At 41.8% G+C, this 26,516-nt stretch overlaps 1 protein-coding gene across 2 annotated transcripts in view; it reads left to right on the top strand.

The window, feature by feature from the left end:
* Positions 1-3,549: 3,549 nt before the first annotated feature.
* Positions 3,550-26,516, top strand: part of SWAP70 (switching B cell complex subunit SWAP70) — an 81,198-nt gene continuing 58,231 nt past the window's right edge. The window contains exons 1-2 of one of the 2 annotated variants that reach the window (XM_027852543.1): positions 3,550-3,697; positions 23,938-24,078. In XM_027852543.1, coding sequence (XP_027708344.1) covers positions 3,599-3,697; positions 23,938-24,078 — 240 coding nt within the window. In that variant the 5' untranslated portion in view covers positions 3,550-3,598. The remainder of the gene's footprint in view (positions 3,698-23,937; positions 24,079-26,516) is intronic. The other variant, XM_027852542.1, reaches the window with a different exon arrangement.

Below are 26,516 nucleotides of genomic sequence, written 5' to 3'. Positions count from 1 at the left end.
CTAGCAGGCTGGGGGGAGAACTGCAAGTGAGTTTGGTTGACCCAAGGTCCTCTGTTCCCTTGCTTCATATACATACAGTTCTTTCCAGTTTCTCAAATATTATTTCATTTGGTCCTCATAGCAATCCTGCGAAGGTGGTGGTACAGGGATTTTTTTTAACAGATAAGGAAACTGAGGCTCAAGGACATAGAACTAGTAAATATCAAATTCTGGACTGCAGCCCTTCTGACCCTTGTGCCATTGTATTCTTGTAACACTGTACATCTTTCCACCACATTGGGAGTCTGGAACTATAATTATCATCATCATCATCATCTTCAGTTGTTGCTGTTGAATCATTTCTATCATGTCCAACTCTTCTTGACCCCATTTGGGGTTTTCTTGGCAAACATACTGGAGTGGTTTGCCACTTCATTCTCTAGCTCATTTTACAGATGAGGAAACTGAGGCAAACAGAATTAAGTGACTTGCCCAGGGTCACACAGTAAGTGCCTTCAAATATTGATTGAACACTTGCTCACACTGTATCCTCTGCTGGGTGCTGATAGAATAGTTAGTATTTATATAGTGCTTTAAAGTTTGCAAAGCACTTCATGAATATTGTCTTATTTTATCCTCACGACAATCCTGGGAGGGAGGTGCTATTATTATTTCCATTTTACCCATGAGGAAACTGAGACAGAACAGAAGTTATGTGACTTGCCCAGAGTCACGCTACTATTAAGTGTCTGAAGCCAGATTTGAGCTCCTGACTCCCAGTCCATCACTCCGTCTACTTCTCCATCTAGCTACCTCCTGACGTACAGAATGGTTGGAGTGATCATCAACTTCCTCTTCTAGAGGAATAAATGCGTTGGATCATCCAGTTGGACTCTCAAGTCTCTTCTAGCACCATTGATCGCTGGTTTTATGAAAGGCAGTATGACATAACAAGAAGAACCCTAGGGTCAGGGTCAGGAGACATAGGTTGGAAGCCCAGCCCTACTGTTTCCTATGTGACCCTGGCTAAGTTTCTTCCTATCTCTGGACTAGTTTCTTTATCTGTAGAATGTCCTAGATGACCTCTGAGGCTCTTTTCAGGCTTATTACTTCTCCTAGGGCTCTGACTCTCCCCACATCTCATTTTGCAGAAGCACAAGAGTCCTGACATGATACTCAATAACGTAATTTTCCCAGGGCAATGAGCATCACATCCTTTTCATTAACAGTAGGAAGTTATGAAAAAAAAAAAAAGAACTTTGAAAGTTGTGGTAAAAAATGACAGTTTCTTCAAAGCCCTGAAAACTAACCTCCTTTATGAAACCTTCCCTAGTCTGCCCAAATTTATAACTTGCCCATTTCTCTTCCCATATCTCTTCCCTACTTGGCATAACTATATTTATCAGCATTCCTTTCTGGTTTTTTTTTTAATTATCACTGATGCCCTTTATCTTTTTCATTACATTTTCCCCTTTCCCCACTCTCACTCTCTTGTAAAGAAGAAAAAAAACCAGTTAAGCAAAACCAATACACTCATCAATCACCCTATATGCAACACTGTGCACTCGAAGCCTCCTACCTCTCCAATGAAAGGAGGAAGGCCTACCTCCTCATCTCTTCTCCAGGGCTAATATTAGTCATTATCAGAATTCAGCTTGGTTCCATTTTTCCTTTTTTTTCACTTATAGTGTTGTAGTCATCGTGCTTATTGCGTTGCTGGTTCTGCGTCCTTTATTCTTCCTAATATCATATTCTCTGAATTCCTCCTAATAATATTCATTCCATTCATACACCACAATTCCCCTTTGGATGGACATTGTTTCCAAAGTGCTGCTGTGGATATGGAGGTGGATGTGGGAACCTTCTGTTTATGACCTCCTGGAGATGTAGGTACCGCACTGGGATCTCTGGGTCAAAGGGCACTCAAATATTTTCTTGCTGAACGTCCAAACAGTCAGAAGGGCCCCCAGGTGGCCTCTCCAGCACAAGAATCCTTTCTTCAAAATCCCCAACAAGTGGCCACGAAGCCTCACCGTGAAGGCTCACTTTTTTGGAAGCATCTCCATCTCTGGATAGCATTGATTACTGTTAAGGAGTTTTAAATGCTAAACAGAACAAAATAGGACCTGACACTTAGAGCAAGCACTAAGATGAGCTGAGACCTAAGGTTCAGTTATACAACTAATGAATGTCAGACTTAGGACTGTACACCCCATGCTTTCTAACTCCAGGTTCAACAATTCAGCTTACACCGCGGTGAAATCAGCCCTAGGGAATAGTTGAACATCTATAGAAAACACACAGGGGGAAAAAAAAAAAGAACAAAGATTTCCCCAAAAGCAGTCTTTTATTTCAACTTCAACAAATGTTGATTTGTTGCACCCTGTGGAACCCTAGAGACTGTCTGGGGAAATCTTGGGACCGCTTCAGCAGTTTTAACACTGTACTGTGTGTTAATGGTCTGGGGAGATGCAGAATTTAGATAAGACCCATAAGCTCGCTGGGCCTCAGTTTCCTCATCTGTAAAAAGAAGGGGTTTCGTTGCCTAGATGGCATCTAAACTTTAAATCGATGATCCTATGACCCTTGGCTTCTCTGGCGAAGAGGGATTATACTTTTTCTTTGTGGCACCAGAGGACAAATGGGGGCGGGGAGACATTGCAGACAGGCAGATTTAGGCTCCATGTCAGTAAACACGCCCCCCCCCCAAATCTAAACTGGGCTAAAAAACTTTCCAGCTATCTGAACGTTATCAGGGGCTGCTCCAGGAGGTAGTGGGTTCCCGTTACTGGACGTCTTTCTGCAAAGTAGGGGTTCTTAACCTGGGGTTCGTGAACTGTTTAAACATTTTTTGATATCAATTTGAATGTAAGTGGTTTCCTTTGTAATCCCATGTATTTTATTCTACCAATTTAAAAGCACTCTTTAAAGGAAGGAAACATTTATTAAGCACCTCCTATATATGATGGGCATGCTTTACAGCTGTTATTTCATGGGATCTCATGGGATTCATGGGATACCTGGAAGTAGGTGCGATCATGATGCCCCCATTTTCCAGGGGAAGAAGATGAGGCCGACTTGCTCAGCGCCACACAGCTACAGTCCAAGGCTGGTCTTTCTGCCTCGCATTCTACTGACCCATTCCAGGTTTTACCGGGTTTCCCCACTCGTGAAAGGGGTCCCGAGTCCCCCCTGGACTGCCTCTAGGGTTCCCCTGGGTGGAGAGGGGAGACACCCCCGAAGGGGCTTGCGCTGGGATGCTGGGGCGCACTCGGAGGTTCGGTCCAGCGGAGGCGGGAAGAGGCGGCGCCTCAGTGTGTGTGCAGCGCGCGCGCGCCGAAGGCTTCGCTCCCGGGAGCCGCGGGCGGAGCCGAGCTCGGGCTCCTGGAACTCCGCTCAGACTCCGCCCCCGGCGCCTCCGCACGCCCCTGTCTCCTCCCCAGCCCGGACTGGGGGGGGAAGGGCGGGGCGAGGGTCAGGTGACCGGGCGGGCGGGGGAGCGAGCGAGCAGGCGGGCGGCGGCGGCGGCGGCGGCTGTGAAGCCCGGGTCCCCGGGGGCGGTGTTGGAGGCGGCTGGGTGGTCTGGGGTGGTTGGGAATCGGGGGCTCAAGGCCACGCCATGGGGGGCCTCAAGGAGGAGCTGCTCAAGGCCATCTGGCACGCCTTCACCGCGCTCGACCTGGACCGCAGCGGCAAGGTCTCCAAGTCTCAGCTCAAGGTGGGCGCCTCGGGCCCCCGACCCGCCGGGGCTGTCTGTCCGTCTGTTCGGGCTGGGGCGGAAGAGGGGGAGACCGGCTGGGACTGGGCTTCCCCGACTTTAACCTTGGCTGTGTCTTGGCCCCGTGGCCGTTTAGTCTGGGACCCCCTCCCCATTTTACAGAGGAGGAAACTGAGGCCCAGCGAGGTTCCCCCACCCCCGGCCGCAGACTCCGGACTGCGCCTCGGGCAGTGTTGGGGAATAGCTGGGCCGAGCCCCCCAGCACGTGGGAGGGTCTGGGCCAGTCCCCTATTGGAGATGTGGGTAAACTGAGGCTGGGGGAGCTGAAACTAGGCTGGAGGAGAGGGGTGTGTGTATGTTTCAGTCTGGGGTGTGTGTGTGTGTGTGTGTGTGTGTGTAAAGGTTCTGGTTTTGTGTGTATATGTATTTTCAATCTGAAGTGTGTTATTTCAATCTGATATGAGTGTGTAAAGGTTCTGGGTTTGTGTTTGTTTTTCAATCTGGGGGTATGTGTGTGTCAGCTCGGGTTCTGGTTGCGTGTGTGTTTTTCAGTCTGGGGTGTGTATTACAGTCTGCACAGGTTCTGGTTTTGTGCGTGTTTTTCAATCTGGGGTGTGTGTGCGTGTGTGTTTAAATCTGCACAGATTCTGGTTGTGTGTGTGTAAGTTTCAGTATGGCGAATGTACGTACGCGTGTGCACACGTTTTAGTCTGCACAGGTTCTGGTTTCGTTTATGTGTGTCCAGCTCTAAAGAAGCTGGCTGAGGTTGCACGCTTAGTGAGGGCGGGCGGGGGGGGGGGGGGGGTGGCAGAGCCTGACTTGACCAGACGAACTCTGGCCTCAATTCTGGTGAGTTCTCTTTTCCCTCTGTCACCCCTGGCTGCCTCTTGTTCTCACCTCAAAAATGAAGGAGTTAATAGCAGGTTTGCATAGCCTCTACGGGGGTGGGGATTCGCTTGGTTGGCGACACCTATTTTTGGAAGTTCGCTTTTACTCCTTTCCGACTTCTTACACACCCTCTCTGGTGGGTTGATATTCTCTGATTTGCACGACATAGCTACTTCTCTGTTAAGGCTAGAATTAGTGGAAATTTGGAACGCAAGAGATAGTATTTAACTCTTCTGGGTAAAGCATTTCTTACCTTGAACAGCCCTGGTCTTTCTTCCCCTTCCCACCATGGTTTGACTGTAGCTTTTTTCATGCCTTGTCTGTGAGTCGGGCTATAAAGGTTTGCCTGTGTGTTGAGTTAAGTGAGCAAAGGAAAAAGCTCAGGCTGGAGGAATGGGCAGGCAGATATTTCAGAAGTCTAAGATTTGGAGGAAAGAAGAGGAACCTTCCATGCGAATTTTCAGGATGGGCACATTAGTAAAGACTTTTCCTAAAGTTAATTCTTAAAATAATTTTATTATTAGAATTATTATAAACTTACCTCAATGAAGACAAGTAATCAAATAAGCATAAAGAATAAGGAATAAAGTAAAACTCTTAGCAAAGTAAAACCAAACATGAAAAAAAGAGACACATTTGTCATGTGCCCCTTGCCAAGGTCCCCTGAATTTCTTATACCTTTGGCTTTAAAAAAAAAAATGAATATATGATCATCAGTGAGTGCAGTTCTGGTTCTATGGCAAGGCACTATGCTCTGCCCTGGGGATGTGTGGAGAAAACAAAGGAGCTTGTTCTACTGGGTGGGGGGGGAGTAGTGTTTTGTTTTGTTTGTTTTTTTTAAAACCAAATTGCATCAGAACTCTACAGTACCAAATCAATGTTGTCCCAGAGGAAGGCATTTGTTCCAGTGATACCACCATTGAGAAAACATCTTGGAAATCCTGTATTGCTTTTTGCTTCTGCTTCATGTTACATCCCTGATGATGGTAAATCTTCAATCCTTAAATTAGATCTGATTTTTGTAAATAACTAAAACTTAATTTGATAGAAAATGGTGCTAATTATAAAGGCTAAGCCTGTTTGAAAGTTATCCCCTTTTCCTGGGAGTGCTTTGAGTAGCTTTGAAGGTGATTCCCAAAGAGGTATTCTAAGCATATTTTGAGTAGTGGCAACATTTTTTCCTCGATGAATGCTGGGGGCCATCTCCAATTGTCCTGATCGATATCTGGCCACTGGACCCAGATGACTTTGGAGGACAGTGAGGCTGGTGACTTTGCACAACCCTGCCTCACTTAAATCCAATTCACTTGAAAGTCATGACACTACCTTCCTGGTGTCATGGTCCTCTTAGAGAATGAAGGACAAACAACAATCAATTATTAGGGGTGAGATGTGAGGGGGTTAGCACTTAGATCAATATGGAAGTTCTGATGTATTTGTTTATTAAAATCAGTCTCTTTTTTAAGTCACACTGTGTGACTTTTTTGTTGTTATAGGAGGTAGATCTCCCCTTAAAGAGTATATAGCATCATTAGGGATATTCACCGTTGTGTGAGGCTGACTCAGAAGGCAGTCAGTAGTGATGTAGCCAGAAAAGCCAGGGCAGCCTGCTGGTGCGGTGAAAGTGGATTCGTTCATCAGTCAGGAGGCAACAAATTGTCCTACTGGTTCTTAGCCCCAGTCAGACCGTACCTGGAATATTGCATTTACTTCTAAGTGCCACATTTTAGAAAGGACTCTGATAAACTGGCTAGAGAGCATACTGGGAAGGGCTGCCAGAATGGTGAAGGCCGTGAGGTCATGCCATTTGAAAGAACTGGGCTTGTTTAGTTTGGAGAAGGGATGATGACCTAGAGGGGACAAGCTAGCAGTCTTCGTGTATCTGAAGGGTCATCACCTGGAAGGGGGAATCAGATTTGTTTTGCTCGGCTTCAGAGGGCAGAATTAGAAATGATAGGTGTACTTTGCAGGGTCAGAGTTATCCAGCTTTGAAGTAAGTGGAATGGGTTGCCTTGGCTGCCTTTTGATGGAGGCCTCAGAAGTTCCTCTCAGCTCTGAGCTTCTGTGCCTTCCAGTTTTCTGCTGTATATCTAACCCTAATGTCTCTAGAATTTTAGCCTTGGATAACCAGCTGCCTGTTGGGCATTTATTTCCTGCTTCGTGTTTTGGCAAGTCAGATTCCACATGTCCAAAATGGAACCCATAGTCTTTCCTCCAAACCCATCCTTTCCAAACTTGTTTGTTCTGTGGCTGGCATTATCATCCTCTTCATTATCATCACTAAACTTAAAACGTTGGAGTCATCTTTGACTCTTACTCTCTTAAATTCTCCATGTCCAACCTCTAGATTCTGCCTCCCTGGCATCTCTTATGTAGCCTTTTCTCTACTCACAAGCATGCCATCTGAGTTCAGAATCTTCCAGTCTGGACCACCGGACTAGCCTTCTAATTGGTCTTCCTGACTCCAGTCTATTTTCTACATCCCTGACAAAATACTTCCTAATGGATCGGTCTGCCATCCACTTGCTCAGGGTCCTGTGGCTGCCTGCTTCTCCCAGGATAAAATATTAACTCTTTGACTGGTTTTTAGGGTCCTATGTAATCTGGCTCCAACTTGCCTTTTAAGCTACATTTCATATTCCTATATAGTCTATTCCGGTCAAACCGGACCACCAGATAGTCCCTAAATTTGGCATTCCATTGCTGGTGTGTATTCCCACACGTTGTATCCCATGCTTAAAGGTGCTCTGTCCTGTCAATTTTCAGAAACCTTATCTTTCTTGTAGCCTTTTCTCAGGTGCCTCCCATTGTGAAGTCTTTCCAGGTCCCTCTCCTTCCGCATTGTTAGTGTTCTCTACCTCCTCAAATTACCTTCTATTTACTTTATCTGTGTGTGCTAATCTTCTGGGCAGGGACTGTTTTTCCCTTTGATCACCACCCCACATCCTGAGCACTTAGCAGAAACTTAATAATTGAATAATTGAAATTGAGTAGTAGAAATTTTCCTATTCACTTACTTTCCCCTAAATTTTCATTGTGTCCCCTTTGCCTTGTTGTGGTTGCCTGTCACTATATTTGGTTTTCTTAAAGCAAGGCATACCTTGATATGAAACCTCCTTCATCTGTATCTGTGTGAAACAGCATTAAAACTGCCTCTTAAAAAACCACTGTAGCTTTTGGGCTCTGATCTGCCAGTGGAAACAGATGCACAAAATCCACTCTCTGCTGCTTTTACTTCTTCACACATGAATGAAGCTGGAGAAAATCAGAAACAAGGCTGACCAGGTCCACTGAAGATTTATGTATATAACCGCCACTGGGCCCTCGATGCTACAAGGCAATCCTTTTACAATCTCCCTCCTTAACTCCCCATTCCTCTCACCACGGGTCTTCAAAATCTTTTCATAGCTTCTTCAGACCTCCCAGGACTCCTCCTTCGCACCACCCTCTCAGCCTAGAATCTGGCCTTACTGGAATTTACTGGAAAAAATGGAGAGCTCCCTCTTCTCCCACCTTCATGTCTCCTAGATATTTCTGCCACTGTTTCCTCCATTACCTGTCTCATGTCATGAATTATCCCCTTCTCCTGGCCATGGTACACCCGTTTGCCTGCACAAGTGATCTCACTCCATCCCATCTTCTCCAGCTGATTGCCCTTTCTGTCCTCCCCATTCTGTCGCTTATCGTCAATCTCTCCTTGTCTCTTGGCTGCTTCCCTGCTGCCTACGAATATGCCCATATCTCCCCCATCCTCAGAAAACCTTCACGTGGTCCATCCATCCCTTATAGCCACTGCCCATATCTCTCTTCCCTTTTGTGGCTTGAGAAGTGGTGCCCCCACTTCCTTTCCCCTCATTCTTTTCTTAACTCCCTCAGGTCTGGCTTCCAGCCTCATCGTTTCAATTGAAACTGCTGCCTGCAGCGTTACTAATGCTCTCTGAATTGTCACATCTTACAGCCTTTTTCTCAGTTTTCTTCCTTTTTGACCTCTCTTTGGCCTTTGACACTTCTTTCTCTTTAATACTCTCTTCTCTCTCTTTTTGTGACACTCCTGTCTTCTGACTCTGCAGTCTCCTTTGCAGAATCTTTATCCAGATCACACTAACTAATTGTGGATGTCCCACAGGGCTCTGTCCTGTGTCCTCCTCTCTTCTGCTTCTACACTCTTTCACTAGGTGCAGTCATCAGAGGCAGCCAGGTGGTATGATGGAAAGCTCTCGACGGTCTGGAGTCAAATCCAACCTCAGACACTAGCTGTATGACCCTGGGCAAGTCACTTAAATCTCTGTCTGCATCAGTTTCTGGAAGTACAAAATGGAGATAATAATAACATCTACTTCCCTGTCTTGTGGTGAGGACCAAATGAGATAATATTTGTAAAGTGCTTAGCATGGTGCCTGGCACCATTTATTAATAAATGCTTGTTTTTTCTGCTGACCTTCGGGCTAGGATCTCCACCTGTCTGTTCGACATCTGGAACTGGATGTCCTGTTGACATCTCAAACCCCCTGCCCTCGCCACCTACCCCCTTAAAAACTTCTCTGTTACTCTTGAGGGTATCACCATCCACCCTATCACTCAGGCTTATGAGCTAGATGTCATGTTCAATGCCTTCCTCTTCCTCCATATCTACTCTTTAGCAAAGGCTTGTCGATTTTACCTCTATCTCATTTTTCTTGCACACGCTACCTTCTCCCTGTCACTGCCCCTGCCCTGGTGCAGACCCGCATTTAATCGTCTGCAGGTTGGTCGCCCGGCCACAAATCTCACCCTAGACCAGTCTAGTTTCCACTCATCTGTCTGTAGTTGTTTCCCTAAAGAGAAGGTTTGATCACATCAGCCTTTCCCTCTCCCTGTTCAGTAAACCCCAGGGGCTCCCTATTGATTCCAGTATCAAATGTAAAATCTTCTGTCTGGTGTTCAAAGTCTTTCATAACCTGCCCCCTCTCCCACCTTTCCAGCCTCTTACATCTTACACTCTCAGGTGCTTTGTGATCCAGTGATACGGTGATATTGACCTCCTTGCTAACAGGACACTCATGGTCAGCTCCTGAGCTCTGCCTTCCACTGGTTACCTTCCCTGTGTGAATGCTCCCTTCTCCTCATCTCTGCCCTTGTGCTTCCCTGGCTTCCTTCAAAGGCCCAGCAAAAATCCCACCTTCTCCAGGAAGCCTTTCCTGTGTTGATTATTTCCAGTTTATCCTGTGGGATAAGTTTCTTCGTACATGCTTGCATGTTGTAAGCAACAACTCCATTATGTTATGTTGTAAGTTTCTTGAGAGAAGGGACTGAATTTTACCTTTCTTTGTATTTCCCTTGGCTAATAGTAGGCACTTAATAAATATTTATTGACTAATTGACTAAGAATACCTTTGCTAACAAATACTTTTAGGTTTAAATTATGTAAACATTTTACTTGTCTTTTACTTTACCTGTAGCTTCAAAGGCTGTGTATCCCACAAAGAGAAAGTCTTGAAACTGATATTACATTTAGTATATTTCAATCCATATTGTGTAGGGAATGCTATTTCAGGGTTTTGTTTTGTTTTTGGTGTGGAGCTCCAATTTCATCTATGTGGCAAACCCTTTGTTTGGAAACTCCCTTTACCATTGTGGATCAGGTCCTCATCTGCGATTTCAAGACTCACAGAGGGGAATGGGACAGTGAGAAGTTTGTTTCCTAGCAGTTCTTTATGCAGCTAGTGAGTGTCAGAGGCAGAATTTGAACCCTGGCCTCCCTGACTCCAAGATTAGAGTTACTATGTCATGATGCCTCTTGTTTTGGTTAAATATAACAAAATCAAGTGGTACTTTTGTGAACGCAGTTACAACTTTGCTGCTTGTGGTTATGGTTTTAGTAGGAATTACATGTCAGCAATATTGTTTTGAATCAAACTAGCTGGCTCTCTTTCTTGACATGTTATTTTTAGAAGCATGTAATTTGCTTTTATTCTGTTATTTTTAAAGTAGAAGTCTTTGTCATCCAGCTGAAGGCTTGAACCAAACATCTTATTACTTATTCCTTTCTCAATGTGGTTCATGTAAATTAAATTCAACTAAATGACATCTGCCGTGTTAGTGAAGCTCAGGTTTTTAATCCGGTCACTTCGTGGGCCCGGTTGCTTTGTCCTTTCATGTATTGATTACCCTGGGCCATAAATGACTCACCTCATAGGATCATAGATTTAGAGCTGGAAAGGACCTTAGGACAAACATCATTTTACCGATGAGGAAACTGAGGCCCTGAAAGAGTAAGCAACTTCCAAGGTCATGTAAGTGGTAAGTAGCAGAGCTGTAAAAACAACGAGGAGAGTGTGCAGCACTTCTGAGAGATTTGATCCTCTTTGTGTAAATGACATTACAAGAAATACATCAAGGGCTTTAAGTGAAAAGATTTGATTTTTTATCTTTCTTTGACTTACATGCAATAGGCCTTCCATAGAGATTTCTTGGTTTAATGGATAGTTTTTTTGTCTTAAGTCGGAAGACCTGGGTTCGTATTCCATCTTTGACACTGACTGCCCTGGACCAGTCACTTAAACCCCTCTGGGCCCTAAGACTCTCTGTTATAGTCAGGATGCTATCTGTGTAGGTGGAGGGACTTCCCATACCCTGGAATTCTTGGGTGTTTCCCACGGTAACCCTGCCTGTCCTCTCATTGCCATCCCTGGACTTTCCTTTCCAAATCAGTGAGCACTCTGTGTTTTCATGATTTCAGTCACTTTCTCAATGGTCTACTTTGCACTTGAGATCTCTCTTTGCCTAGGGAGAGGGAGATTTGCTTGGGAAGATGATCTAGTCAGTCACTGAGCATTTATTCGTTGGCTGCTGTGCCCCGGGCGTGGTGCTAGATTGAAGGACACACAGACACAAATGACATGGTTCAAAGAACTTTAGGTGAGACAACGTGCATGTAAATGTATTCGAGAAGTGTACAGAATAAATGTGAAGTAATGTGAGGGAACATTGAGGGCTGCTGGGATCAGAAAAGGGCTCATGTCAAGGGCTCAGCTGAGCTGAGCTTGGAGGAAAGGGGCATTTTGAGATGTGGAGGTGAGAAGGGGGTTTCCCTGCAGCTTTTGCAAAGGTATCCGTCATGGGGTATTGACAGAAGGGAGCAGGAAGGCGAGGTCAAGAACTGCAATGCTGGCCATTCCATCACAGGTGAGAGCAAGAGGCTTTGCTCCTGGAAGGAGACGGAGCTCAGGTCTCTATGGCTGCCTTGGATAATTTTCAACTCTAGTTTAAGAAATGTGGAAGGAACACTGGCCGAGTCGTGGTAAGATCCCTTGATTGCAAGGTAGCAAAACTGGATTTGTGTTGAGTTAGCTGCTAACTGTGGGCTTGGGTAAAGCCACTTTCCTCTTTGCATTTGAAGTTCATTTATTAAGTAGGAATAAGATGTAACATATCATGAGTCTGATAGGTGGATATTGCTGCTTGTATGTGTCAGTAACACCTCTCACCTCACTGATATTAAAGGAAAGCATTACATGAAAGCTGAGGGAAAACAGTCATTTAAAAAGAAGAGGTGTCCAGAAGAATCAGGTCCTGAAGAGAAGTCAAGGGAATTGAGGACAGAGAAAAGACCTGAAGATTTAGTCAAGAAGGGATGTCCAGAGAAGAGTTTCAGGGCAGTGCCTTAGAGTGTGAACTCTATTCTGGGTTCCTGAAGGCCATACTGTCTGATTACAAATTCTGGTGGGTTCTACCAGATTAGAAAGGCTGCAGGGATGAGCCCAGCAGTGAATTGACTGAGTGTTTGTGAGAGGACAGCAGGTTGTCTGTAGGGGGATGACTTTTCTGACTACAGTAATTCTCGGAGACAGTTTACTAAGTTCCTGAGTGTCAGAAGGTTTGCAGTCTGCATTAAGGGGAGTATTACTTATTTGTAATGAAATAGCATTCCTAGGAACCAAAGATTCTATCAAAGAACAAGACTCCTGATTAAGGAGAAAGTGGGTTGAATGGAGATGGGGACAGCAATGTAGACCAAGTGGTCCTCATGTTCAAGAGAATTTGGTCATCATCACTCTTGTAATTCATAGGAAGCTGAGTGGTCTAAGTCCAGCAAGGGAAACCTGCTGCAGAGCACTTAGGCACATGCACCAAGGAACTAGAAAACAGCCTAAGCTTACAGTGAAGTTGAATGAGAAAAAAAAAATTAGAATCATAGATTATTAAATAGGGCTGAAAAGGACCTTAAAGATTATCTAGGCCAACACCTTCATTTCCCTGAGGTCCCTGAGAAGGGATGTGATTTGCCCAAAGTCAAGTAATTAAAAAATGATGCAGCTGGGACTCAAAATAAGGCCTTTAATTCCAAATTCAGTCATCTTTTCAAATATGTAATTTAAATATGTAATTTTTATTTACATAAATTATTACATTTTCAATTTAAAATTTTATTTACATAAATTTTTTTAATTTTAAATTTTAATTTAAAATTTTATTTACACAAAATATTACATAAATTGCATAAAATATGTAATTTAAAGAACAATTACAAATATTTAATTCTTGAATAATATATGTGAAGGGTTTTAAAGAAAACAACATATGAATATAAGGTATAGCACAAAATGTTTTCTTAATTACTGAAGGAATGAAAACTAAGGGAGTAATCATTTGGGAATGATTTTCTGGAAAAGTTGAATCTTGACCTCCAGAGGTTGCATAAATAGGGGAAGCCTATCAGTGACAGACTGGGGAATTTAAGCTGAATTAATTGACTATGTAATGGAGAGCTATTTGGGGTTTTTGAGAAGGAATGGAATGGCTACAAGGGTTTTTGACAACTCTGCAAAATGAATTGGAGTGAATTTTCAAGGAGAAAATTTTCTGTTTCCTCTTGCTAGGAGTATGGTGAAGAGTTTCTCACTTTGGGTGTCCACATGTATCCTATCCTAGCAGATGTTGTGATATAATCTGACAACTTTAAACTAGATTTCAAAGTAAGGGAGAGGTTGGAGTGGAAGGGTAGAGATGATGAGGAAGGTCTCTACATTATAATAGTCCCTCTAAGAGTGGATTTTAGAATAAAGTGAATTTCAATTGAACCTCATCCAGGAAAGTTTAATTATGGAGGTACCAAAAGCAGCCTTAGGAGATGGCCTCCATCTGAATACTGTGGCATATTATATGTCTCAAGGACAGTGTTCTAGCCAGGCTCCCTCGACTAGCTGTACCAGCTGAATTAGTTGTGCCTTTGCTTTGTATTCAGCATGGTGGTGGTGGTGGAGATTGGCCCTGGGAGCCCACGGTTGCTGCTCTTAGGGTTCAGTTGTGGAGACAAACCATCTATCCATTTGATATGAAATAACGAAATTATGTAGTTATCCTGAATTGTGTGGTTTAGATTATTTGTGCTGTAGGTATTCAGAGTAAAGAGACATTGGAAAGGTCTGGAACCAGGAGGGAAAGCTTAATGAGGTGGGATGGGAGTTGGTCCCTGAAGAAGGATAGGTAAATACAGCTAGGCAAATGAGTGAATTTCTAGGGAAAGGAATCATGATCTGATATTATTAGAGAGGAAAAAGCAATTGAGATATGGAATCGATCAATATCTATCCATAAATGTTGAGTACAAACTGTATTCCAAGTGTCGCAAGGGTTATAAAGACTAGTTAGGGATAAGACACAAATAACTACAACACAAGGCTTTATTGGGATGGCTAGGTGGTGCAGTGGATAGGGTTCAAATCTGGCCTCAGACACTAGCAGTGACACTGGACAAGTTTTTGCCTCAGTTTTCTCATGTGTAAAATGAGCTGGAGAAGGAAATGGCAAACCACTCCAGTATCTTTGCCAAGAAAATCCTAGATGAGGTCATGAAGAGTCTTTCAGTGAAAAAATCGCTGAACAACAACGAAGACATTAAGTTGCATACCAGTCGTCCAGAATATGTGAGTTCACAGAAAGGAGATACCACTTTTAGCTGGGGAAGGCTCAAGGAGAAGTTAGTGTTCAAGTTAGGTTTGGAAGGATGGGTAGTCTTTATGAAGGTAGAGATGGATGGAGGTGGAGAGAAATGAGTGAGTGCACCAGCCACTCTGCCATGTTCAGCAATGCCTTAATGCCATGCCTTTAAACAAAGGAATAACATTTAAAATAATGCTTTAAGAAGAGAGGGAGGGTTTGCTCCAATGGAGTCGGAGGTCCTGGACTCAAACCCCACCTCTGACATGTAGTAGCCCTGTGACCATCTCTCTGGGCCTCAGTTTCCTTACCTGTAAAACTAGGGGGATCTAAGGTTTCCTTTCAGCTCTAAAGATGAGCTTGGTTGTAGAATTCTCATCTGAGGATGAATTTGAGAGAGGAGGGGCTAAGAGGCCAAAAGACAAGTTAGGAGGCCCTAGTCTAGGAATAAAAATAACAGAAGCTGCAGTCATTTAAGAAAGAGCAATCAATTTGGTCTATGGGCCATAGACATGAGTTAGGCAACAAACATTTACTAAGCCCTATCTAGGTGCCAGGCACCCCTGTGCTGAGTAGGGTGTGTATAAAGAAAGGTGAAAGCAGCCAGAGACAGTAAGTAATGAAGTAGAAAGTGTATGTGGAAGGTAATCTAGAGAAGGCGTTTGGGGAGTGGGGTTGGGAAGGGCCAACTAGGAAAGACTTTTGCAGAAGGAAGGTGAGATTTGATCTCAGCCTTGCAAGGAGATCCGGGAAGCCAAGGACTCTGCCGGCCACTCACTAGTCCTGTGACTTTGATCAAGTCATTTCCTAAGTTCCTCATCTGTAAAATACTTATGCTTTCTACTTCAGAGAGTGCTTGTAAGGCTGAAATGAGATAATTTAGATTCAGTACTTTGTAAACTGTAAAACACCATTTGAATGCCTTGTAGATGGTGGCAGTGGAAAGAATTGAGATTGGGGAGAGATTGTAAAGGATGACTTAATTAGTCTTGAGAGAGAGGGAGGAGTCAGTGATCTGAGATTACTGAGTCACGAGCCAGGAGAGTTCAGACTATCAGATAGTCTGAACATAAAAGGAAAGACCACAGAGGGAAGGAGAGTTAGAAGTAAGGATATTGTTAGGAAAGGGAAAAGTGACTCCTTGTGGAATGGGGCAGGACTCCCAAGGAGACAATACTCCTGTCTGTGTGGAATGGTTGTAGGAAATTGGTCATAGTGGTTCATTGTTAGGAGGAATTTTCCAATGATTTGCTGTTAGCTTGATGTTTTCTAAAACTCTTAGAAAATGTTCATACCTAAAAAGAAAGACTTGTTCAGTAGTCAAGTACTGTGTCAGTCAACTGGAATTAACCCCTCATTTTTTGCATTGGTGAAACCTGGTTATCTGGTGTAAAGAAAAACCTGTCATTTGTCCATTGGGCCAGTTGCAAAGTCTGTGGAATCTTAACATTTTTAGAAGGGTGAATTCTTTGACTTCATTATTTTGAAACACTTTCTGGGAGGATTTCACATCAGAAACTCAAGCCCTTAGCCATGTTGCAATACTGCTTTCCCAGGCACAGTTTTTTTGTTTGTTTTTTGACGGTAAAGTAAGGTCAGGACCTGTGATTTCATTGGCATAGGGAACCCTAGGTGAGTAAGCTCCCTTTACCAATTTAGTTGGTTCCTTCTTTGCAACTTAGAAGTGCCTAAAGCCCTGAGAAGTTAAATGATTTGCTTGGGGTGACAAAACCTGCCCCAGAGGCAAGACTGTCTGACTCCAGGTCTTTCTTGCTTTGAGACGGCCCTGTATCCTGACCCACATCATTTTACAACTCTTTTTATTTGAATAAATGAATTTTAGCACATTAAGAGTCCCTTACAGCATGTGAACTACTTCCTTTGTCTCTGCCACCTTGGTTTGGGCCTTGATTTCTGTTCCCTTCTGTTTCTGCAGGAGTGTGCACTTTGAAGATCTTCTGGTTGTGTTTAAACTGTGTGACTTCCTAAAGGTCTTTCTGGATTTTTTTTTTTTGCCTTATATTTATCAATCTTGCATCATAGTGTCCCGTATATGAAGCTTCAGAAATTTATTTAACCATTCCCGTGACAAATCAGGACACTGTAAATATCCTTGAGTACATCTTTCTGTGCATTGTATGTTCCACTTTCTAGGTGTATTTCCAGTGACAGAATTATGGCAAATCGTATGTTTATTTATTAAAGCATTTTTGGTTGTAATTAGTTTTATTGATGCATTTTGTTTTTGTGTCATAATCATTTCTAGATGACCCCCTCCCTCCTCCTTCCTCAGGAATTTGTAATCGGGTGTTATTATTTTTGCGATTTTATAATTATTTTCTATCAGCCAAATTACTTTACAAAAAGATTGCACTGTTTTTTTTTCCGAAATTTTCAGTGTATTCTTGTACTCATTTCTCCACAGTCCTGTGACCGTTGTTTATTGCTTTCAATTATTTTTCCATTTTGATGGGTATGAGAAAGCTGTCCACAATAGAAGCCTTCACTTAATTTCCTCTCATTTTATTCTTAACTCTTCAAAGTCTGGCTTCTGACCTCTTCATTCAAATGAAACTGTTCTCTTCAAAGTTACCAGTGATCTTTTGATTACCAAATCTAATGGCCCTTTCTCAAGTCTCCTCCTTGACTTCTCTGTAGGCTTTGATGTTGCTATCCCCCCTCCTCATCTCAAATTGGACTATTGCATTAGCCTGCTCCTTGTTTTTTCTGCCACAAGTCTCTCCCCACTTCAGTCTGTCTTTTATTCAACTGTCAAATTAATCTTCCTGAAAGGCAAGTCTGACCATGTCTGCTCTCCTCTTCAGTAAACTTCAGTGGCTCCCGGTCACCTCGAGGATCAAATAGAAAATCCTGTTTGGCATTCACAGCCCTTGATAACTAGGCCCCCTCCTTCCTTCCCAGTCTTCTCATACTTTGCTCACACCCTTGTACTCACTCTGTGATCCGTGACACTGGCCTCCTGGCTGTTCCTCATTTCAGACTCCACCTCCCCACTCCTGGCATTGGCACTGGCTGTCTGCTGTGCCTGGAACTCTCTCCCTCCTCATTCAGGCTTCTGGCTTCCTTCAAGTCCCAGCTGAAATACTTTTCCACATCCCTCTGAATGTTTTACCTCTGTTGATTATCTCTGTTTTATCCTGTATATGTTTTGTCTGTACAAAGTTGTTTTCATGTTGTCTTTCTCGTTAGTGTGTCAGTTCTTTGAGAGCCTGGACTGGCTTTTACTTTTCTTTGTATCTCCAGTGCTTAGCATAATGCCTAGCACATAGTAGGTCCTTAATTCTTATTGACTGATTGACTACTATTCAAAGTTTTTAATTCTTTGGATATTAGCGAAGCTGAACATTTTTTTTTCCAGGTGATTTTTATAGCATATGTATGGTCTTTGGAAAACTGTTCATATTCCTTGACTGTTTGCCCACTGGGGACTGGGATATTTGGGACCTTTGCATATAGATATATTTTTTTTTTTTGGTGAGGCAATCAGGGTTAAGGGGTCCTTTGGATATTTTTTAATAGTTTCTTATAAATTGTAAATGTCAAGTTTTTAATGTTATATTCTGCATTTTTCTAGTTTCATTTTCTTTTTGATTATATGTTTATTGTACCTACCCTAATTTTTATTTTATCAAATGCATTTTGTCTCCAATTTTTCCTCATTTTGTATAATGGATACAATTTTAAAATATACGATTGAATTAAATATTCTTTTTTCTTTCATATTCTAATAATTAGTTTAAAAATGTATTTGATCCAGCTAGAACACATTTTAGTATCTGGTGTGAGATATGAATGTATTCCTATTACATGGCTAATCACTTTTCTAGTTGCATTTATTTCTCCAGTTTTATTTTCTACAAACTTGTCAAACACTCACCTTTTACATTTATTTGGTTCAATGTCTGAGATTTCTGTTCTAGTCCATTGATTTACTTTCCTCCTTTTTCCCAGGACTAGTTTTGATGATAATCGTTTCATATCTGGAATATGCAATCTGGATATGCAAGTTCTTCTTCCTCAGCTTTCCCCCCCTTATATACCCACTTGACATTCTTGTCCATAAACAAAATTGTATTTATATCTTTTGTTTTTATATCACCTACATTTTCCAATGTAGTCTTCCCCCACCTCTCCTAGTGAGCCATCCTTATAGGAAAGAATAAAAAAAGAAAGAGAGAGTTCAGTAAAACTAGCCAACATATTGAAAAAAAAACCAAACAAAAAACCAAAACCAAACTGGCATTATATCCAGTCCCATAGTCCTGTTCTATTGTTTTCCTTTCCCCCAAACCCTCAGAAGAAAGAGGAGAAGAAAGTACTTTTTCCTATTTCTTTTTTTGGGGGGAGGGAGAAGTTAGATTATTTTTACAACATTCAATCTTGGCTATTTTGTTGTTGTTTCCATTTACACATGATCATAGGATCATAGATTTAGAGCCAGAAAGGGTCTTAGAGGCTTTCTAGTCAAACCCCCTCATTCACAGATGAGGAAACTGAGTCCCACAGAGGTTAAGTGATTTGCACAAGGTCATATAGATGCTAAGTGGCAGAACCCGGGATGTAAACCCAGGTCCTTTGATTCCAAATCCAGAGCTCTTTCTGCCGCTCAGTGTAGTTGTTGTATAAATTGTTTTCCTGGTTCTGCTGACTTCACTTTGCATTAGTTCATGTAAGTCTCCCCTCGATTCTTTGTGTTCGTTATGTTTGTTTTTTATAATACGGTAATATTCCATTGCATTCCTGTACTATGCTTTGTTTAACCATTCCCTAATCAATAGGCGTCTACTTTGTTCCCAGTTCTTTATTACTATAAAAAAATACTGTTATAAATGTTTTGTTTTAAATGGGGCCTTTCTTTTTATTATTGACCTTGGGATTATATACCTCGTAGTGGGATATTTGGATTAAAAGGTATTTTAGTAATTTTCTTTAAATAATTCCAAATTTCTCTGGTGGTTTGACTAATTGTATGCCTCATGTCTTTCCATAACTCCCCCAACATTGGTAATTCTCTTCTTTTTTCCTCTGCTAGTTTACTGGGTGTGAAGCAAAATTTAAGAGTTGTTTTGATTCACTTTCTCTTATTAGTGATTTGGAGTGCTCCTTTATGTGGTTGTTAATAATTTGTGATCCTTCTTTTGAGAACTGTTCATAACTTTTTACCAGTTATTTATTGGGCAATGACTTTTGGTCTTAAATATTTTTGTTGGTGCTATTTGCATTTCCCAAATAGATTTTGTTAGTTATCTGGTTCTATGAAGAACTGGTGTTTTTACTGGTATGGTAATGTAGATTTGGGAATATTGTTTTTACTATATTGAGCCAATAGATGTAGTGCACATGTCTTGATTTCATTTTCTTTAAAACTTTTAAAAATTATTTTGTATCCTGAATTTAACAAACACCATAAAAAAGCAGAAAAGAAAGAGGATTACAAGTGAAACTGATTTTTTTTTTATTACATACAGCTTGTTTTATAAAAAGTACATCACTTATTCAACATGCTACTTTCACAGCAGGTCTTCTGTGTATTTACTTCTGAACTCCTCCTGTGAATTGAAAAATATGCTTCAGTGACACCCCCCCCCCGCCCTTTTTTAGGGGGAACAGTAAGTAGTTTTCCACCCAGCTCTCTCCCACAATCCCTGTAGCAAGTAAGCATTCTTAAACAAAACAAATTCATACACTTGCTGTATCCAACAATGTATGTTTCATTCTACGCATCAAGCTGATCGCTTCTCTTTCACGAGGTGGGTAGCATACATCATCATAGGTCCTCTGGAATTGTAGTTCGTTTTTACATTGATCAGAGTTCTTAAGTCTTTCAGAACTGTTCATTTTTAGTATCATATAAATTATTCCCTTGGTTCTTCTCACCTTACTGCACCACCTCATACAGGTCTTCCCAGAATTCTCTGAAACCATCCCATTTGTCACTTCTTTTAGCACAGTAGTATTACATTATACTTTTATAGCGTAATTTCTCAAGCCATTTCCCACATGATGAACACTCTTTTAGTTTCTGATATTTTGCCTCCCCTCAAAACCTGCTATAAATATTTTTCAAAATAAGAGTCCTTTTCTACTTTCTTTGATCTCTGGGCATGGGGCTAGTAGTTGTATTACTAGATCAAAGAGTATGACAAGTTTAGTAACTTTTTGCTCATAGTTCCAACTGGGCTATTTCTTATATCCTCCAACAGTACGTTAATGTGCCTGTCTTCCTGTAGCCCCTCCAACAATTGTCACTTTACCTTTTTTGTCATCTTTGCCAATCTGTTAAGTGTGAGTTAAAATTTAATATCTTGTTAATTTGTATTTCTTTACTTATTAGTTATTTGGAGCATTTTTTTCATAGGGCTGTTGATAGCTTGGATGTTTTCCTTTGAGAATTGCTTGTTCATTTAATCTGGGAAGTCTTTTTTTTTTTTTTTTTTTTTTTGGCTTAAGCAGTCAGAGTTAAGTGACTTGTCTAGGGTCACACAGCTAGTAAGTATCAATGTGGAGAACTCTTGATTTCATTTTCATGATTGATCTTACTCGAAGTGCTTAAAGGATGAAAAGCAAACTCCAGAAGAAACCGAGGCTAAGAAGATCTTAGCAGGAACTTAGATTATTAATTAGAAGCCATAGCAGAATGCAACCGATGAACTGGAGAGATGGATTTCTTGCATAGAAATATATCTTTTAATGTGGTAGCAATAATTCAATATTTGATAATGGGAAAGCAGAAAAAATGTTTCACAGTTGTATGGCCACTTAACACATTTTATGGCAGGCGTTTGTTATAGAGATTCAGCTTTTTTAAAAAAGAACTATCAAACGTCCTGATTAAAGATAGGGTCAGTTTTTTCTTTTAAAGCAAGAATTTGTGGTCTTTGGCCTTTACTTCCCTATCTGTAAAGTGGAGTCACTGCTGCTAAGCTGAACAGTGGTTTTCCTCTAAGGCTTGTGACTTTCAGTAAAGCAGCTACCAGGCAGCTCTGATGTTTAGAGAATCATGGTCACCAAAGCTTGCAGCATCAGTTTCTAGGTGAACTAGGTAGTCTGGCCCTGTTAATGGCCACAGATTGGGTCCGTTATCATGCTGTTGATTAAATGTTACGAAGTAAGAGAAAATGTGAGGAAATCTGTGCAGATCCCTGTGACTGTCATTTTTTTATAGGAAGGGCTGTATATCATTCCAAGTACAAAAGAATCTATTAGTAATTGTGAGTGAAGCAGAATGTAATTAATCATTTTGGAATCTTGGGGCCTACCCAGTGATGCTTGCTACTGTGGACTCACCTGCTGTGGTGAGAAGTGATTAGGGTTTGGAGACATGGATGGTGATTCCAGTTTTGCCCCGGTCTAGCTGTGTGTGTGACCTTGAGCCAGTTCTCTGATTGTCTGAGCTGATCTCCTCTGTGTAAAATGGCAGCAATCATCTCTGCCTGTCCCTCCTACCAGGAAGGCTCTTACCTAGGAAAGGATCCAACTTTGTAATATATAGAAAGTGCTTTGTAAACCATAAAGGTATTGTTACTTAGAGAGCTTATGTCTGGTCCTCAAAATGTCATTCTAATTCTTAATTGAAATAAAAACCTTTTAGATGCAGTTTGGGCTTTTTAATTGTTATGAAGAATAATGACTTCAGAGGTACAGAATGCAACTTTGTTTTTCCCTTCTATTAACAAATTTCTTCTTGTCTTCCTTAATTATACTTTTGTTGCTACTCCATTTGTCCTGACTTGAAAAGCATAGGAAAGCTTCTATACACATGGTTCTTTTTACTGGGTAAGTGCAGTATGTTGGGTAAAGTCCCAAACATTTTTGAATGAGGAGACTTAAAAGGATCTCAGAGCCAGAGCTCAGCCTGAGTAGAGTTCTTCATTTTTACATGAAATAGGATTGGGGGGGAGGGGAATTGAAGCTGCTTTTGCTAGGGCAGGGGAGGACAGGCGCACAGGGCAGGGCCCAGGCTTTAAGCTTGAGATTTTCCCTTATTCCTTAGAAATGGCTCCTTGTTTTTAAACCTTGCTGTTACTGGCAAGCAGGAGGATTACTTAAGAAGCACAGTGCTTTTGATGGTTTTTTTTTTTTTTTTTGGGAAAGTTTTCCTGACTGCATTTAGAATCTTTTTAGTATTTACTTCCTTTACTTTGCTTACTTCCTTAAAACCATTTGAGCCTTTAGGAAAGGCTCTCAGTGAGGTCCTTTTCTGTACACTGTAAGAAAAACACAAATGCAGAGTGGGGATTTGCACATGTTCTTTTCACGGATAAAAATATAAAGATATTAAAAGCAAACCCTTCCCAAAAACTCTGAGGAAAAGTAAAGTTCCCCTCCTGGCACAGAAAGCCATCTCCCGATGGTTGAATGTTGGTGGTTACTTTTGTTTTCAGAAATAAGGTGAACTTTAACCTAAGGTTGGCTGTCTCATCAGGAAGATTTAGAATTAATTTATTTAGTGTGTTCAGGAATGTGCATGTGAAGTGGATGTGATTTAAAGGTTTCCTTGTTCTGATTTATAGGATCATAAATTTAGAGCTGGAAGGGACCTTAGAGGTCAGTGACTCCAGCCTTTCCCATTTTATGGATGAGGAAAGCACGAGGTGGAGAGGTCGGGTGACACGCCCGGGTCATTAAGCTAGTAAATGTCTGAGAGGTGAAGGAAGGTCCCGGACTAATTAAGTGAGCTCAGCTTGATGTCCCAGCGTGTGTGCTGATGGCCTGATGACTGGTCACTCTTCTTACAGGTTCAGAGCTACGTAAAATACATTTTCAACAAATTGTTTTAGACGTGGTAGATTTTTTAAAGTGACCACAGAAATAAATTCGTGTGGCTTATTTTTATTATTTTTTTTACTCTCTGTCACCTCAGTATCCAAATGCTTCTGCTTGACCTCACCTTCACACTTTTCACCCTTTTCTTTTTGAATGCACAAGTTAGTTCTTTTATTTTTGTGTGGACTCTTGGAGTAGGAGCCTTAGAACAGAGCACAGGTTTGGTGTTACAGGAACTTAATAGATGTTTTCAAATTGAGTTGAATTGCACTGAAGACTAAGCCGAATTTGAGAGCTGGGAGGGACCTGAGAAGGTATGAACTCACCCCTCCTCATTTTACAGATGGAGAACAGGGTCTCAAAATGCCTCGTGCGGGGGTGGGGGGGTGGGGTCTGGCAGCTCATGAGTGACAGAGCTGAGCGCAGACTAGGGAGCTCTCCCCATGGTCCTCAGAACACATATGTATGCAGCCTTTCTCCTTCCCAGTGCAGGCCTGGTCAGGGAAACCAAAGGGCGGGTGCCAAGGGGTTGCCGGCGGCCCCTTTACTGGATATGCCAGGAAGAGGAGCTCATGGTGGTGGTCGTGGGTGGTACTGTTGCAAATGAGTATTGTGGTTTGCTGTCTCAAAGACCTTTGTCCTTTTAGGTACTGTCTCACAATCTGTGTACGGTGCTGAAGGTTCCACATGACCCCGTGGCCCTGGAGGAACACTTTCGGGATGACGACGAGGGGCCCGTCTCCAATCAGGGCTATATGCCATATTTAAACAAGTTCATTTTGGAAAAGGTAGGAGGCCAATTTCTCACCTCTGTAGTCTGTCCTTGCTTACGGTTCTTTCAGTAAGCTGCTGTTTTTCAATGGTGCCTTTGAGGCGGTGTTGGCAAGAGAGACACTCAGTCTCTGTTCACTTCAAGGAGGAGTGCTTAGAAAGAGCGAACTTGGAGCCTGGGCAGAGGTAGAAGAGAGTGTCAGGATTCAGGAGAGGCAGGCAGGCAGGCTCACATCCTACACCCACTGAGGAATGGGGCTCTGGATGATCCCAGAAGAAGGACTACCTGGTGTGTGGCTTGGGATGAAGCAACTTCCTGGGTGGTTCCCTAAGGGCAGTCCTGAGGAGCCCGTGTGGTCCTGGGGGAGGCAAGGGTACCTTCCTGCTGGCAGTGTAACAGAGGGAGCCCTCAGAGTTCTAGTGCCTTTAGGTAAAAAAGGATTCGTCTTTGAGGAGAAGAGTTCTGTAAACCAGAGACCGAGACCAAATTAATATCAAAATAATAATTAATTTAATTAATAATTAATATTTATGCCCAAGAGGTAACATGCCTCTTGATCAGCTGTCCATTATAGTATAGCTACATAAAATTATATAACATCAGCTTTGATGAATTCCAATTTTTATTCTTCACTGGCTCTGTGATTTCATCTGTATTGGGAGCTCTTGGTGAGATATTTCCTCTATGAATAGAGATTAGCACCTTCTATGCACATGGCACCTTTAGAGAGTTGCCCAGAACACTGAGAAGTGAGGGGACTCCTCATGATCACATGGCTTTCATGTGTTGGAGACGAGGCTTGGACCCACATTATCCATATTATGAGGCTGGCTTTTTATATATTCTTATGTATATTATATATATTATAAATATAATTATTATATATGATATATATTTATATATTCCACTATACCCTGATGCCTTTTAGTTATAATTTATTGAAATGAATTGTGTGGCACACATTCGGTAGTTTTTTAATGACTATCTTTGTATTTGGATCTCACTGTCGAAATTAATTGGGACGGTGTTATAATTGTTTTTTCCCAGTTATCTCTTCATAAGAAAAATTGGAAAGCATAACTATATGTACCACCCAAGGAAGAATAGAGTATGAATTTTGCTTGAATATTTATTTTGCCATTCCAGGGTTAGGGATTCCATGTTGAAATCTAAACCAAGAATTTAAACTTATGCTTCTCTTTAAAACTTGAACAATTTCTGGGTACAGATAATTGGCAAATTAGTGAACAAGTTATTCTGTAACAAGGCATTGGATGTTGAAATCTGGAAGCGTGGATGTAAGTGTTCCTCCTTTGAAAGTGTGGTCAACAAAACCAGACTGTGAGGCTGGTATTCTGTCCTTTGGTTTGGTCTCTGGGTGCTTTAAGTGAGAGTCCCTGGCAGACTTGAAAGAGAAGAATTGGAGACTAGGCAGAAGGAGAAGACTGGGTTAGGATCCAGGTGAGGCAGGCGGATTCATATCAGATAAATTGCCCTTTTATATGGAATGGGAGGCTCTGCGGTGTTTAGGACTGGCTGCAAGTGACACAGTATCATATGCACACAGGAGCATGTGGAGGGCCTCATGGTCTGTAGAGAATCCTGCTTCCATTTTGACTTTGTGCTGCACATCCTCCCGGATGGTGGCAAACCCCTTTGACAAGCGTGGGTCTTCCTGGTTAAGCCTTACTTGGTATTAAAAACCAGAGCATCATTGAACAGAGTTGTCTCTGTTTCATCCTGAAAGGAATTTTGTGTGATTTTGATGTCATCCTTGTTGATTTCTGCTATGTTTGAGGAGAGGCAGGAATTTGCTTTACTTAGTCAACTTTTTAAAACAGAGGTAAAGCAAGATCATTTCTACACCTTTCAGTTGGTTATGTGACTGTAAAGATTTATGCTACAGAATATCCCTTGTTAGGTGTAAAGGCTGATACTGTAAGCAAACTGGGAGAGCAGGGAATAGTTTATGAGATTTATGAAGAGTGGAAGAATTTATGCCCAAACAAGAAATAGAGAACATCATGAAATGTAAAATGGATAATTTTGATTACATTACATTGAAAAGTTTGCACAAATAAGGCTAGTGCAACCAAGATTAGGAGGGAAGCAGAAAACTGGGAAAGAATGTTTACAACCAGTGTCTCTGACAAAGGCCTCATTTCTAAAATATATAGAGAACTGAGTCAAATCTATAAGAATACAGGTCTTTCCCCAGTTGATAAATGGTCAAAGGATATGAACAGGCAGTTTTCATATAAAGAAATTAAAGCTATCTATAGTCATATAAAAAATGCTCTAAATTGCTACTGATTAGAGAAATGCAAATCAAAACAACTCTGAGGTACAACATCACACCTATCAGATTGGCTAACATGACAAAACAGGAAAATGATAGATGCTGGAGAGGATGTGGGAAAATTGTTGGAGTTGTGAACTGATCCAGCTGTTCTG

This window comes from Vombatus ursinus, unplaced genomic scaffold, assembly GCF_900497805.2.
Source record: "Vombatus ursinus unplaced genomic scaffold, bare-nosed wombat genome assembly UNPS02009770.1, whole genome shotgun sequence".
NCBI lineage: Eukaryota > Metazoa > Chordata > Mammalia > Diprotodontia > Vombatidae > Vombatus > Vombatus ursinus.
This window is presented reverse-complemented; position numbering and strand designations above follow the sequence as displayed.